Source organism: Numida meleagris, chromosome 7 (genome assembly GCF_002078875.1).
Source record: "Numida meleagris isolate 19003 breed g44 Domestic line chromosome 7, NumMel1.0, whole genome shotgun sequence".
In the NCBI taxonomy this organism is placed as follows: Eukaryota; Metazoa; Chordata; class Aves; order Galliformes; family Numididae; genus Numida; species Numida meleagris.
The window spans coordinates 984,594-999,981 of record NC_034415.1 but is presented as its reverse complement, the minus strand read 5'-3'; the positions used below and the strand labels follow the sequence as shown (position 1 = coordinate 999,981).

The following is a 15,388-nucleotide window of genomic DNA, read 5'->3' as shown; positions in this document are numbered from 1 at the left end:
GGTCCCTGCAGACTGTGACTTCCCTGGTTAGCCTGCAGCCCTCCTGCCTGCAGGTTCCCCACCACGCACAGCTTCCTTGCCTGTGTTTGACATCTGCTGTGATACAGTGCTGCTGTACAACAAGCACCGGAGGTGACTCCTGTGCAAAAATGTGAAGTTGTGAGCAATATCTGTGGGAAGCTTCACTGTGACCTCCACCCAATGGAAACATCAGTAATCTTAAATTTACCACTACCATAAATAGCAAAGATATTAAAATGGGATGCACGTGTAACTATCAAAGGGAAAGGAAGCTCTGAAGTAATTGATAGAGACAGAGATATTTTTGTATTATTTAATTGGGACTTCCAGCTATGTTATGGTGACCATAAGTAAGGCTGAAGCCAAGTTCTTACGATGAATTTGCATTTCTCTTGCATGTATTTTTGAAAACGGAAATTTTGTGTAAGATACCAGGATAATACTCTAGTATGGAAGACCAAAACATGGATGTGTGCAGTAAATTGGCCTAGGATCTCTCAGCAAGTGAACTTTCAGAGTTTATGTGAAGATTAGCTACAATGTAGAGGTAAAACACTTATATGGCTCCTACAAAGCGTCTGAAATCTTAGGTATGATATTATTTGTTAAAGCAGCAATGCTGGGAATCAGATCTTCTGCATCTACGTTGACATATTGTGTTGACTGTGGATGAAAGGCTTCAGAGTGCTTTTGTTCAGCTAACTCTGGAATGGGGATAAAAACATTGCCCTGTAGGTCTCACAAAGCTCTTCAGAGCGAGTAAGAGTTATTGCTGCCAGTGAACAATAGAGAGGTAAGAGATAGAGAGATGCCAAGGGAAGTTAAACGTTTTGCCTGCCCTAACAAGAGAAGGGTACGAACATAGGTCCTGTGCGTTCCTGCTCTGTTTACTACATTGTACTGTTCCTTTAGATGTATGCAACAGCAGAGTTGATCACTGTTTCCAAGGGAATTTGGAGAGTCTCAGATTGAAAAATGTTTACCAACTATGAAGTTAAAAAAGGAATATGCAATCTTATCTGCTTATAAGTGGCATGTGCAATTGCATAAAATGTTTAAATATTCTGACAATTAGAAATAATGATGTCATGTGTATACCTTCTTCTAATCTGACCAGTTAAATCTTTGGCTACTTCATATTCATATATCAGGAAGATAAGAAACATTTGCAAAACTTTACTGTCTCCTGTGCTTTATCTTGGCTTTTATTTTATTTATGTTTTCATCTCACTGCAATGAAATCAAGGAAAGATCTTATGATCTTATGTCATAATTCCTATCTGAAACATACTGGATGATAATATGCTGTCTTGTAAGTGGGATTTTAAGTGGTGTAATGCTTTATTTTCCTTCTCTTTTCACTGGAATACCAATAAGGTGACTCAAACAGCTGGCATATACCAATCAACAAAAACAAGAACTAATAAATTAATGTATCAAACAATTGAAGCTGTTAAGTACTTCATGATAGTTTTCACCAACAACATTTATTGCTACACACAGACTAGCTCTAGGTATCAATGAGCATTTATCTTCATGACAGGGCAGCCATTAGTTGGGAAAGCATGGATAATAGATGCTGGTCTTTCAGAATGAGCCCTATCAGGTGCACTAGCTTTGCTGCAATACGCAGTATAGGTGTAACCAACAGGATCAACTGAGCCAGTGTTTTAGTTGAAAATACTTTTTTAACTTATATTATCACATCATTCAGCATAAGTGTACAAAAGACATTTGTACCCAAAAAATGCAAAATCACTGTCTTGGTTTAACTATACTGCCTCTTAAAAATTTTCTAAGGCCCTGATTATTGATTTGTCTTTCCAAAAATGACGTTTTGTTAAGTACACAATTAAAATTCATAATATGTTATGACAGATTGACTGATCTGAAGACGGACCGGCAGACTGACCTACATCTTTTTCACAATAAAATTATGCAACTGTTACTCTTAAATTAATGTGAAACTAACAGGATTGCACTAATAGCATTTTATTGGTGTGTCAGAAAAATTCTTTATACTCTCATATGGATTAAAGATAGTGCCTCTGAATATGGGTATTGATAGTACTTTGACAAAATATTAAGAGAATTCAGATATAAAAAAATCCAGAGTTATAGGGCTCTTAGAAGAGTAAAAACTGTTTCCTTCCGTGCTTAAGAGAGGGAAAGTTCTTGCATAACTTTTGGTGCACAAAGGTGTGAAAATTTAATTATTAGTGAAGACTGAAATAACCTGAGATCTTCAAGGAATAGATAACCGCAAAATATGATTTCACTTAGAATTACTTGCTTTATTTTATTTACAGCTATTTTCTCCAATTTTCAGAAGATTGCCAAGTCATACCAGTGTTGAAAAATATGACATCTACATCGATCTGGTCACAGGTTCAATATGTTCCTCTATAATCAGTGTGTTATATGTTTCTATAGATATATGGTATCAATACCTTCAACTTTCGTGATGAAAAGAAATGACAGCATTGCTCAAAAAGTTTTCTATTCATACGTGAGTCTGAACAGCCAAAACTGGCTTTTTTCTCATGCTTCTTCAAAGCCCTGAAGATAGCAATGTTACTAACTCATATGCTCACCTTTAGATACGGAAATGTCACACACAAAATGTTCAATATTTATGAAAATGTATTTCTAAAGAGCATATTTTATTTTTAAAGTGACAGTATTTTTCTTTGAAGGATTCTTAGAGAAAATGAAAACAGAATTCTGCTAAATAACATTTGGATAATAAAGCTGTATTTCCTGACAAAGTTGTCTCTTCCAGTCCACTCTTTCCTGTGTCCCTAGACGTCCCCCCATGCATGACCCTACCTTACAGAAGCTGAACACCCATAACTCTTAGCACATTTGTCCTTCTCTTTCAGCAGCTTTGGTAGAGACTGCAATGGAAATCTGCCTTCCTCTGATCACTGACCTCCTTCAGGACTGCATGTATTCCTTTACATCCCCTTCTGTGTGAGGAACCAGCATTTGCAGCATGCCTGTGTAAAGCGCCGGGTGGTGGATACATACATGCGCGTGATGTTAAAAGCTGAGAAAAGGCTGTAATTCCAGGTAGGATGACTTTTTGTAGGACTACTCTATGCCTGAACTCTCATGAGAGATCAAACACTGAGGCTAAACACTGAGCTTCCTCCTGCTCCATGGAGCCACATGGCAAGCCCAGGTAGCCATCACATCACAGGTAAGGCCAGCCTCTGCACAGACAGGTGGTCTTGGGCAGAAGAGACTCCTGCAGGGTTCCTTATCAGGTTTCAAACATGGGGACAGTGAAATAAAAGCGCGGAGGGAGTGTGAAATGCTCTGTGGGAGAACTTTCCCTAAGTGGTGAGATGGCAGATCTGAGTGGGATGATGCCTTTCTGAAGTCTGCAAGAAAGCTACAGAATGAATATTTGCTAGGCTCAAAGAAAGATGAATGCTGAAGAGGAGGAGCTGGAACTGAAACAGAGGGATTTGGGCCAAAGCCAGGAAGGGTGGGAGAAGGTACGGGAGGTACACAACACATCTTAGCTGGCTTAGTGTTTTCTACCTGCAGTACACTTAAGGTCTTCTGACACTGCAGAGCAGGCGTGGGCTTGTAGCATCGTTAAGTTGTCATTGTGCCACTGAATAAAAGATATAACGAAAGTACACTTCTCTAAGCAGCTTTTGTGTGTTAAATCAGAGAGGGTTTTGCATGAACAAGCAGAGCTCTCAGGTCATTGCATAAAAATTATAGCAGTATATGGCTATGTTTTGATAGGTGGTATAAATCTGGATCCAAATTTCCAAACCAGTGCAGAAGTTATACTGTGCACATAGAGCCTTTGTTTTGTGATGTGCCTTCCCAGTGTACCAAACGGCATGTGTGCACGTGTAATTTGAGTCATTTCAAAACACCTGGCTCATTTTTTTTGAGACATTTGCATTGTAATACAATTTTGTAATTTGTCTGTAAATATGTGTGGAATGGGATTTTTTTTCCTCAGAGCTGAAGTCTTCTTGCAGAGAGCTGCAATTTGCTGTATAATGTCAGCACAATGGGGCTGATTTAAGGGTGTTATTTTTGCCCTCAATATAAATTTCCATGCAATAATGGTCCCAGTTTAAATCTCATTTTGGGATTCTCCTGTTCTTGAAATCAGTAGGAAGTAAGCCAGTTTTCTGAACCTTGTGAGTGTAACATGTTCTCCCTGGACTCTAGTCAGTGCTTATTGCCTCTCTGTCAAAATGCATCTTCAGTTCTTAAAGAAAGAGTGACGTGTGCTAAAACTCTCTTTACTCTCCTTGGAAATGATGTTCTAAACTCTTCAAAGTAGGAGTCCTATTTCAAGATATTTTGAATTTAAAGGGAAATTCTTTTCCCATTTAAAGTATATATAATATTCAGAGCTCAGTGATGAAGCATCTCATTAACAGAACACCCAATGGAACTGTCTGCTATGGACATATATTTCTGTGCTAAGAATACCGGAGGTGTTTGTTGTTCCTGCATCTGTCAGTGTGTATGGGAGCTGAAAATGGCTAGTGTATGTGGGTAACAGCTGAGAGCTCTTGCAATTCTGGTTCTTGTGCATTCCTGACCTATAGTTGCTTGGGTGCTAGTTAAGACAAACGTAAATAACTTTTCGGGGGACAATTCCTCCTCCAAAAAGGTTATGGCTAAGCTCCTTATAACCTAGCAGTTTTGAAGTGCAAGAATAGATTTTTGAGTCCATTGGAAAAGCCTTCAAAATTAATTGTTCAGCAATTCAGAGATGCTCGCTATACAGTTCCATCGCTGACTTCCTAAGCTGGAATGATCTTTCTCTTTATCCGCAGACATTTTTTAGTTTATTTTTTGTACATATGGAAAATAAACAGGATCTGTGTATGTCTACAAAGTACAAAAGATTTTCAAAATGATTGCACTAAGTTTAGAAAGGAAATAGTGTGTGTATATTGATCTGTGAAGAGAAGTACAAATCAAAATATTGTCCCTAGGTTCAGCCAGTGGCATCAGCATAATTGTTAATATGTGGCTTTGCAGTTCCATCTGAACAAAAAGGCAGTTATTAGAAAGAAAAAAGTAGAAGAAAATAGCATATAAAGAAGTACTTGTCCAAGCTGTATTTATAAAAATCCACAAACTAGTTTTGGGCATAATGCTTTAATCACCATGTGCCCCAGCTGTATACTGTAATAAGAGATGTTAATGAATGTGGTCCTTTTATAATTCACCAAGCTGACAGAGATCCTACAGACATTAATTATCAACATCTGAGTTATGATCAAACTCTTCCCTCTTCTCTGTAGAAAACTTCAGTACTGTCGCATCTTTCTCTTCTCACCTGATCATCATAGTAAAACTTTTATTAACAACTTAATTGTTCTCCTTAGAAGCCAAGATAATTATAACAGGCTTGACTTGGCTTCCATTAAAAGTTTATTTTAATGATTTTGCCACTGGATATAGTCAAATGTGAAGGAAGAGCCATTCATAATCATCAAAATTATCTCAAAATTGCACAGTGATGAAATAAACTGGAAGGAACAATACCATTAATGTTGTACTGAATATCACAATACTTATGGTTGGGCTTTCAGTCCCTGCTAAATTTTGGCTGAGTCCTGCAAAACTTTATTCGCTTTCATTGTTCATGTACGAGGAGCAGTCAAAGTTCTGGCTAAAAACATGGACTGGCATCTATGATTTTGTTTTGTTTCTAATTTTTTCATTCTTATGTTTGTTGATGAAATATTTACTTACATGCTTAAATTCGAGGTGAATCTGAAGTCATTGCAAGGGTTAGTACATGTACAAGGGTGAGGATCATGTAGGTAGGCACTCATCAGCGAGAAAGAAGCCAAAGGGGCACAATGTCTGCAGATGATTTGATGAGCCAGTCATGTCATAGATGCAAACAAAAGTGAGTATCAAAACCAAAAAGATTGTAAAGAGATATATTTACAAACAGTAAAGAAGAAAAATTCTGAAATTATAATGAAATGAAGGAAAAAAGAAAAGAGCATCAACTCTAGGATATTAGCTGTAAGAACATGCTAGGGTACCAAGGAAGGCTAGAAATGATTTAGGGCAATGTACTAAAGTTGTAAAATCAGTAATTAATTTGTTTTTGGAAACATATCAGAAGCATAAGCTTTCCTGTAAATCTGTAGGGCAAATGAATGGTGTATCTGCTATGGTCGTGGAAAAAAATCTATCAAGTATTCGATATGTGGAAGAGCTTCAGGAGGTTACCGTGCCACTGCTTCTCCTGATGGGGGCATATTCTGAAGGCATTTCAAAGTCTGCCCAAACCTTTCTTAAAAAACTGAGAACACTGTGTTTGATCAGATCACAGGAAGCAAATAATATTGATCCAAGAATTTCGCATAAAAGCAGAAACAATTTTCTGTTACCTGCGATCTTACTAATTTAATTGTCTAGACTGACTTTATTAGCTATAAGAAGGAACTTTAGTAGATGGGATTTTTCTAAAGAGTTCCAAAGAGATTGAGAACTACAGACTAGTAAGGACTTCTGCAAAAAGTGATTTGATAGGAACTGTAATGAAGAACAGAATTAACAAATGAATGAACGAGCATGATAAGTAGGGAAGAACTTTTTTTTCTTTTTTTTGCATAGAGGGAAATAAAAGGAAATAATGGCATAGAAACTGAATTGATGATTTTCTGAAGGAATCAGTAAGCAGCATGTGATGTGGAGCATCAGTCTCCAAAAGCATTTCATAAGATCCCTCAGCAGTGTTTTTCAGATAAACCAAGCTATCAGGAAATGTCATTTTTTTCATGGTATAATCTTGGAATAAATAATGGAAAACGGTAAGAATAAAGGTCAGTTATTACAATTGAAAAGAGACTACCACTCAGTCCTGTAAGAATCGTGTCAGGAATTACACATGCAGAACTGTGCTAGAAAAGTGAGGGAAGAGTAACATAATAAATTTCCTCACATTATGAAAGTATTGGGCTGTAAAGATTTTTGAAAGCATTTCTGAGCTTCTGGGTGATGGTACAATAAAATCACAGGTGAATTTCAGTTATGACAAGTAATGCCTAGCAAAAACCTCTACCCCTATAGGTAACTGACTTTTACCATTTAGTAAAGACCTTAAAAATAGTTCTGGGTAATTTACTGACAACTTTGACTTAATGTTCTGCATCAGTCAAAGTGGCAAATAAAATCTTGATTTTCCTTTTTAGTACAGGAAAAAGATGGAACAGAAACACCATAATGTCACTGCGTGATGCACCGATCTCTTTAATACTACAAAAAAAGGTAGAGTCATCTGATCATAGATACAAGCAGTTACTGGTAAAGGGAAGATTGAATGCATAGGATTACTCAGTTTATGAAAGGGAAGGAAGATATATTGAAGGAAAATACAATAGACATCTAAAAATCATGAATATTATGGAAAAGATGAACTGGAAATGATTATTCATTTATTATTACCTCTTCTGCCTGAGAACTAGGAAATACCAAATGAAATTATCAGTAAGCGAGTTAAATAATTATAATACTTACTATTGTTTTTAAGAAGTAATTAGACAAAGCAGTGGACCAAAGGCTCATTGAGACCAGCTAAGTATGAAGATATTGATGAATTCTTTGGCTAAGAAAGTCCCTACGCTGTAGCTTCCTAGAGGTTGGATGCGTACGCTGAATGAAGTTTCAGGGCAGAATGCACCTTAACATCAGGTGTGCCCCTGTTATGTACAAGAACTCTGAAATCCATTGAAGGTAGAAAATAGTTAATTTTAAATTTACAGGTAGACTGAATATTGGTATACCTGCTTCAGTGGTACCCATTTATTAACGCATAATATTAACAAATGTTTTTAATTGTAATTTTTAATTTTACTTGTGCCGGGGGAGGCTAGCTTCTGTTAGGAAGGCAGTCAGCACCTTACAAATTCGCACCTCTCAACTAAACTTTGATTTTCACATTGCCATCAGCGTGAACAGAAAGATCTCTGGGGAGAGATATATTTGCAGACATGTAAATGAAGTTAAAGCCCTAAATACTGAAGCTTTAATTATCAGCATGTTCTGGTGTCAGCATTACCGTCAGTTGTATTGATGGCATGGCAGGGAGTGTCGACTATCTTTAATTGCTTCGGGTCAGTAGTTTTTAACTCCAGTGAAGTAGGATGGAAATTATTTAACTTTCTCCTAAAATGATCCTTGTAAGGCCTCTTCATAAAAATGTCCCACCTGGGTGTGTCTGTGGTGGTACAGATCTTTTTATTTCTGTCCTCATAAAAACATACTGAGCAGGCAAATTATAGTTATGGCCACTGAGCAGGCTTAAAAGGAAAACATGACAGATTTTCAGAGGAAAAGACCTGCTCATCACTGTTCAAATGAACATTTAATAATTCATAACAATTAACTGCTTTATAAGTTTTCTCTTCAATACGTTTCCAAATGTGAATAGATTAAACAGTAATTGCTATCAAGCTTTATGTTCTATTTCATGTGCCTAATAAAAGTTTATCTTATGGAGCTTCCTTTGTATATTTTTGATCTATTCCTAACTGACTGCAATATACTGTATTAAAATATTTATCATTGTGCTATCAAATATTAACCATTTTAAAATCATCTGACTAAAGAAAACAAATAATGCTACTTGTTTAACTTTTTATGAATTTCCTAGTATTTGGTTATTCAGAATGCTCTTTTGACATAGCACCAAAAATACTGCAGTACCTGGAAACTCGAGTCCCTCTTATCAAATTGGCCTGATTTGAAATGCACTCTACTCAAACCTATCCATATTGATCATTTCGTCCCTGCACATAGAATAACATTTTTTCTGTCTGTACAAGGTTACTGTGCCATCTCAATACAAGAGTATTGTTTTGTAGGCTAGGTGGTGAGATTTTTTGGGTTTTTTTTTTTTTTTGGAGTGCAGGGTGGAGAGAATATGGAACAGTTGATTTTTTTAGGTTGTCTCCCTATTATCTACTTGCTTGTTCATCTGAAACTGTGTGGCTTTGTCTGGTTCAAGTACCAACAACTGTCATGTGGCTGATCTAATGATGGAGAGGAGAATGCTGCTGTGGGGCTGCCCAGTGCAGCCCCAGCTGCCGGGGTACTTCCCTCCCAGCACAGGGTGGGCTGCCCTCCCTGGCTGTTCCATCTTCTTGTTTGGCTAGTATCTTGCTGGTTTAGCTCTAAATTGGTTCAGTGACAGTCCAGCAAGTGCCTGAGATATTTCTAGGGATGTGGGATTAAAACTGGGAGGAGTGGGATTGCAGCACCTGCCATTAGAGCATTTTAGACAGCTGTGGAACAGCAGCTTTGAAGTTGATACCTGGGCAAGATCAAGAGGAGAACTTCTTTGCACCTATCCAATCCTTTACCTTGCAGGGGAAAAAAGTTTCTAATAATCGTCAAGCATATAGATGTTGATACTCAATTTCTGTTCACTTCAGAGGAAAGCAAATCTGATCACCCGGTTATCAGAGCAAACCTCCTGAGCTGAAGAGCTGCAGTCTACTAAAAGCCTAGTGCCTCTTAGTAAGGTGCTACCTTATGTGAACTAGCCCCCTACGCTGTGCCTCCTTCTGTTTGTTTTATGACCCGTTATTTCCTTGGGCTGCCCCCCACACAGGTGTTACCTAACTCACAATCCTTATCCTATTCACAGAGGCTTTCCTTCCAGCACAGAGATGCTTGAGATAACGGCTTTGAGCACTTACAAATGTCTCTCTAACCTATTTCTTGTGCAGGTTGCTCCATTTTCACAATATTTGACAGATTTTAACGAGGCAGCACTAAGAGCAGTCTGAGACTTGATTCCAACCGGCCATGTTATGTTAACTATGTAAATCTGTGTGATACCTATATATAGAAAGCATCTTATACTTTCATCTTCTCCTCTCTGCTCCTCTGCAGAGGAAAGATGGTTCATTCATCCTTTTTGTAATATACAGTGTTTGTGTTCTGGGTTTTTTTTGTGTGTGTGTCTAAAATGCCCTTTCTGCAGAGAGCGATGAGCCTTCTTTTTCTCCTTTAAATCCAACATCTCATTAAAAAAGTAACATAATTCCATAATATTCATACTTTGTTAGTAACAATTGTCTATGTGCCACTATATCTGCATGGCTGTTTTGTGGGCCATGTATTTTGGAATTCATGTGTTAATAAACATATTCACATTGTCTTTTCTCAGCTCTAAAAGACCCAGGATTTCAGCACGTGTAGTAAACTGGCATGCTTCCACTGAGGTTAATAGAATCAGCGTTTTGAATCATCTGAGAATCAGGTCTGATAATTCTGTAATTTTGTTTGTAATTTTGCCTTGCTTGTTATTACACCTGAAAGTCATACTTTGCCTGCAGTTGAAGCTGTGGGATTCTGGATTGGTTTAAGGAGAATTATTCTGCATTTAAATTTAGAGTAGTTTGAAGCAGAGTGCTTCTCTGACATCCAAATCCCTATACACACACAATTTCTTCACTCTGCATAACAATCATGTAAAATAGGTATTGTGAAAGCAGTATTTTGTGTATAAAGACCAAGGAAATATTGTTCCTTGGGGACAGTATTGTTTAGAACTTTGTACATTTCAATCAGTTCTGTCTGTGTTTTATTTCCCTCTGGCTCTGAGGTGGCAGTGCACTTGCTAGCACCAGTCCTGGCACCGAAACAGACCAGAACTAGAAGTCTCTGCAGCACCTGTGCAGACAGGAAATCCTATTCTATCCTGGCCAGATAAAAGCATTAAAACTGCCACTGGTAAAAGGATGTAAAAAGATAGAAATGGATTGTCTGTGGTCAGGCACACTTGCAGTTGCAAAGGTGAATTGGAAAACAGGGCATTCCAGTTGAATTTGTGTTACAGTTTCCCATGGAGAAATTCAATGTATAGATATAGAAGGACTGACAGATACACCTGTGTACAAATGTATAAAAACTCGATAACCTTCAAGAGGAAAGACCTATTACATTTATATACTTAATCTGTCTGGAAAGAAAAAATATGTATTTTAAGAAATGGCAGGTAATACATCTTTTATTGTTGAATACTGATCACAAACTTCCAAAAGCCAATGTTAATATGATTCACAGGGTCACAATTGCAGGTTTGATTTTCCTTTGAAATTCAATCTACATGATGATTTTGATCAAATGCCTGGGGTTCTCACATTTGAGGCATGTGATAAAATGCAGACAAAAAAAATATTTAAATAATTATGTAAGAAATCAAATGCTCACTGTAACAGAATATGAATTATCTAGCGGGCTGCAGAGTGATAAAAGTTCAGTCCAGATACAAGCACTGAGCACAGTTGGAGCTTTTAAGATAAGAGTGTAATTGTAATCTTCTTCCTGCTTTAATAAAAAATATTTGAAATAGGAAAAAAAAAAGTAAAATAAAAGGAACTATTCAAAGGCCAATATAAGGCATCTGGCTGAAAACTTACTTGCAAATTGTGTAAGATCTACACCACTGAAACAAGACATTTTAAAACAATGATTGCCAGTAAATAATACACTGAATTTAACTTCTGAGTGCTAGCTATCCTTGGTCACTCCTGTACTCTTCCTGGGCTCTGTGAGGCTGCAGACTGAAGGTTCAACATCCCTATTTGTTTATTAACCATACGAAGGAACGTAGTGGATAATGTCACCTTTTTCTCCATGGGAAGGTCATGTCTTAGGAAAATTAGAGCTGTGCTGCCAAGCTGAGAGTGCCAGAAGAGAAACTTTTTCTTTGTCAGATTGGATAAATATGCAGCTGTTTTTGGAATCAGTAGTGCGACTGAAATTAAAAGGTTTATTTTCAAACACTCCTACGTGTACACAACAGGATTTAGACAATGGAGAAGAAATATGAGATAAGCAATACAATGAACTTGTATGCTTAGAAAATCATGTCAAAAAGTCCTGCATGATATTTTCCCTTCATCCCTTCATCCATTTTTCAAAATCAGTCAGTTCTGTGCAAATGATTCATTTATGTTACAGGTTCCTATTATGACTAAGAACTGCTCACTTTGACTGGGCCAAAACAATTGTCATTGCTGGTTAAATTTCTTTCTAGGTTTGGAGCTTTGTTTTCTTCTGTTTCTACATTCCTTTTTAAAGAAAGTTGCTTAATTGCTACAAAACAGAAAAATTAAATACAGCTATCCTGTTTCTCATGTTTCTGAAATTCTAAGAGTTTCCGGACCAGACTGTTCTGTTCTGAATTCATTCCTCTTACTTTGATCTCTGTATGTGTGCAGGTGATAAAACTATTGCAGGTATCTGGAAGAGTGGTGGAGGGCTGAGCCCTGGCTGCTTCTCCCACACTCTGCCTGTGGCATGGATGAGTCCAGTGGTGGGCACAGAGGCACAGCTGCATCTCCTCTGCCCCTTTTTTTTCTGAGGGCAGCAAACCTTCCTGTACTAACCAGACCCTGGCTGACTGGTGTGTCTGTGTAGCATAAACCCTGAACTCAGTAAGATAACAGTTGTTATCACGGTGCTTTTTATCTGGGAGGCAAAGTCTTAAATTGCATCTGACCTCTGTATGCACAGAGAAGCAAGTGATGAGGGTTCCACCTATATCCTCAAAGGTTTTAGATGAAATCAGTAAGAGTGCAGTACCTAAATGAATACTTCAGAGGATAATAGCTTCTGTGTCTTTCACCCATGTGTTGTACAAGGGAGACTCTGAACAGTAATTTATCAAATGATGTATTGTGAGCCTTAGAACACAACGGGATTTTCAGCATTGTTTTTCCCAAGTAGAATCACTAATACTTTATACCAAGCCATTTCATTTACTGCCACCATCACTGGAGTAATTAAACTAGCTAAGGTATAGATTTAACTTATTTATAGGTAAAGCTTCTGATTGTCCTAGATCAACAATGGATAGCAACAAAGCTCTGTACACATAGATTTTTGTCATAGTACCAATAGGCTATACGTGACAAAAAGTAAACAAACACATATTGATGTGCTGTGTGTGTATCCATCTTTGCATATTTATATTTCTGTGCAGCGCAAACTCAAGGGAAACCAATACGACCATACGCTACAAGTCCAGACAAATAATTCTTTTGTGCTTTGTTGAGGCAGAAGAACGACTTGTTATTTTTCCTGTATATTGGGGCCCACCTGTTTGCCCAGTCAGTTGTTTAGATTTCAGTGGGAAGATAACCGAGCTAGAATTGCCACACTACAAAATTAAATGAATTGGAATTCTGTTCCTCCATGAAAAGACTTGAAACAAGATTTAAATTTCGCGTCTGTCCCGTAAAACTGACAACTGCATCTAGTTTTTCTTCTGAATTTGATCAGATAAGTTGATGAAACTTGAGGGTTATCTGACAGTAACACAATCAGATGGAGATTTGTTCAGAAAATCACAGCGCAGTGAGGGACACTTAATTGGTTTTGTCAGCAAACAGAAAAGCACTAGCTTGCATTTCCAGAAACTGTCTAAAACTTTTACAAATAGTCTGACTCAGCTAAAATCAGGCTAATTATATGTTGGGCTCAAAAAATCCTCATTAGAAGAACATTATTGGGGTTATAATATCCAAACCTGAAAGGATAGGAAATAGTGTGGTTAATAAGCAATTGGTTTGACAGCCTATTATATCTATTGCCATATTAATTATATGACTGTACAATGTAGTACATTGTAGACCTTCAGCCCCGTTCAGTATCTCAGCTACTTAATATCTTATTTAAACCCCCAGTGTGAACATAAGTGTTTGCTGTGCTTTATTCAAATTCTACTGCAGAGAATCATATTGATTTTCTTGTGAAAAGGTGAAAAAAGAATCATGAGAGGTCTCTACAGAGTTTCTGGAAGTAGGTGGTCAAAACAACAAAACAAAAGGAATTGACAATGAAAGCCTAAGCCAGTGTGTACTGATGGGATATTTCCACTCACATGTTTACAAGACCCGTTAACCAGAAAAGTATCTAAATATCCAACTAAGCACTGAAACAACACCTGCTGATAACAATGCTTACACCAAATTTCAGCGATTATTTTAAAGTTTTTTAAATTATTTTTTTAAATTATCTTTAACTTTTGTGTAGTTTTCACTAATTATAACATATAATAAGCCAGTGTTTTGTAGTTTTATTGCTCAGAGGCTTAGTTCTAAGGTGTGAATGTATAGTTAAGTTAATCCAAAAGGTTGAAGTTCAGTACAAAAAAAATGAACATGCAGAGAAATTACCTTTTGTCTTCTAGTAAGAATTTTACAGTTGGATTCAATATGCTGATATGTTAGTACACAAAACGTATTTCACAGATAGCAAGACAGACATATTTATATATCTCAGTGGGAACTCCTGCAAGAATTAGCAAGAGCAAGGACACTGAAAGCATACTAAAATTAATGGATGGCACAGCCGGTCTACTGGGATTCTCATCTGGGAGTCTCCAGAAAGGTTCAGGCAGTATGGCATTCTGGCAGCCTGCAGAGGTTTTGCTCATTTTCTGCTCTTAAGTAGCTGCACATAATAGCAGACAGACGCAGAGGCAGCGAAGTTGCAGGAGAGGGGCAACTCTGAGTTACTTACGTTGACAGCCCAAGCTGTGCCAGATATATCCCGGCAGACATTTATCACATTTAGGCCCTGATGCTCCCTCCTTACACTCACAAAATCCTCTGTCATTACAGCGACCATGGACTGAACCAAAAGGGTTACAATAACAGTCTGCAGAAACAAGACAACACACACACACTGGATTCAGGTCTATATAAGGTGATAATTCATTCATTTCCAGTGTTACAGGTAAAGGAAGACTGTCTGTGAACAATATCGAGAGTAGTGACTGCAATTACTATAGTAATTTGCGTATGTCATTTCAGGAAGAGATATTTTATGATATGAAGAGAAAAACAGAAAGATGTGAAGGCAGAAGATACCATGTTCTTTGAGGGTAAGTGATTGTAACAGATTCTGTTCTGGTAGGAATGTTTTTGACAATTCAACAAACATTAGCAAAGCTTTACATATCAATGTGCCATTAGGGCAAAATGTTTCACATCATTAAAATAGGCTTATCTATACATTACTCGATGGTTTTAGAAATGCTGAATGGCTTTTGAAGGCTATATAAATGCACTTTACTTATTTCCAAGATAGTCTTCCTTTATTGTTTGGAGTAGTATAGTAATCTTTGTGGATATCTGTCATTAAATTGATGAGACTGTATTTATCAGTGACATTAATAAACCTTTTACATTTTTCAAAATGATAAGCAGAGGTGAGAAGGAATGTAACACAGAACTTATCAGAACTTGCTTTATGTTGCTGTTTTCATTTCTCTCATCTCCCAGTGGGCAGATGGAAGACGCAATGAGGCTCTTTCTCTGCTGTATATTTTCCACAT

General features: G+C 37.3%; 1 protein-coding gene across 5 annotated transcripts in view; it reads right to left on the bottom strand.

The window, feature by feature from the left end:
- Positions 1-15,388, bottom strand: part of NTNG1 (netrin G1) — a 153,261-nt gene that overhangs the window by 9,576 nt on the left and 128,297 nt on the right. For 3 of the 5 annotated variants that reach the window (XM_021404546.1, XM_021404542.1, XM_021404543.1), the window contains one exon: positions 14,572-14,709. The exons of the other annotated variants lie outside the window; for them this stretch is intronic. In XM_021404546.1, coding sequence (XP_021260221.1) covers positions 14,572-14,709 — 138 coding nt within the window. The remainder of the gene's footprint in view (positions 1-14,571; positions 14,710-15,388) is intronic. 5 annotated transcript variants of the gene reach the window in all.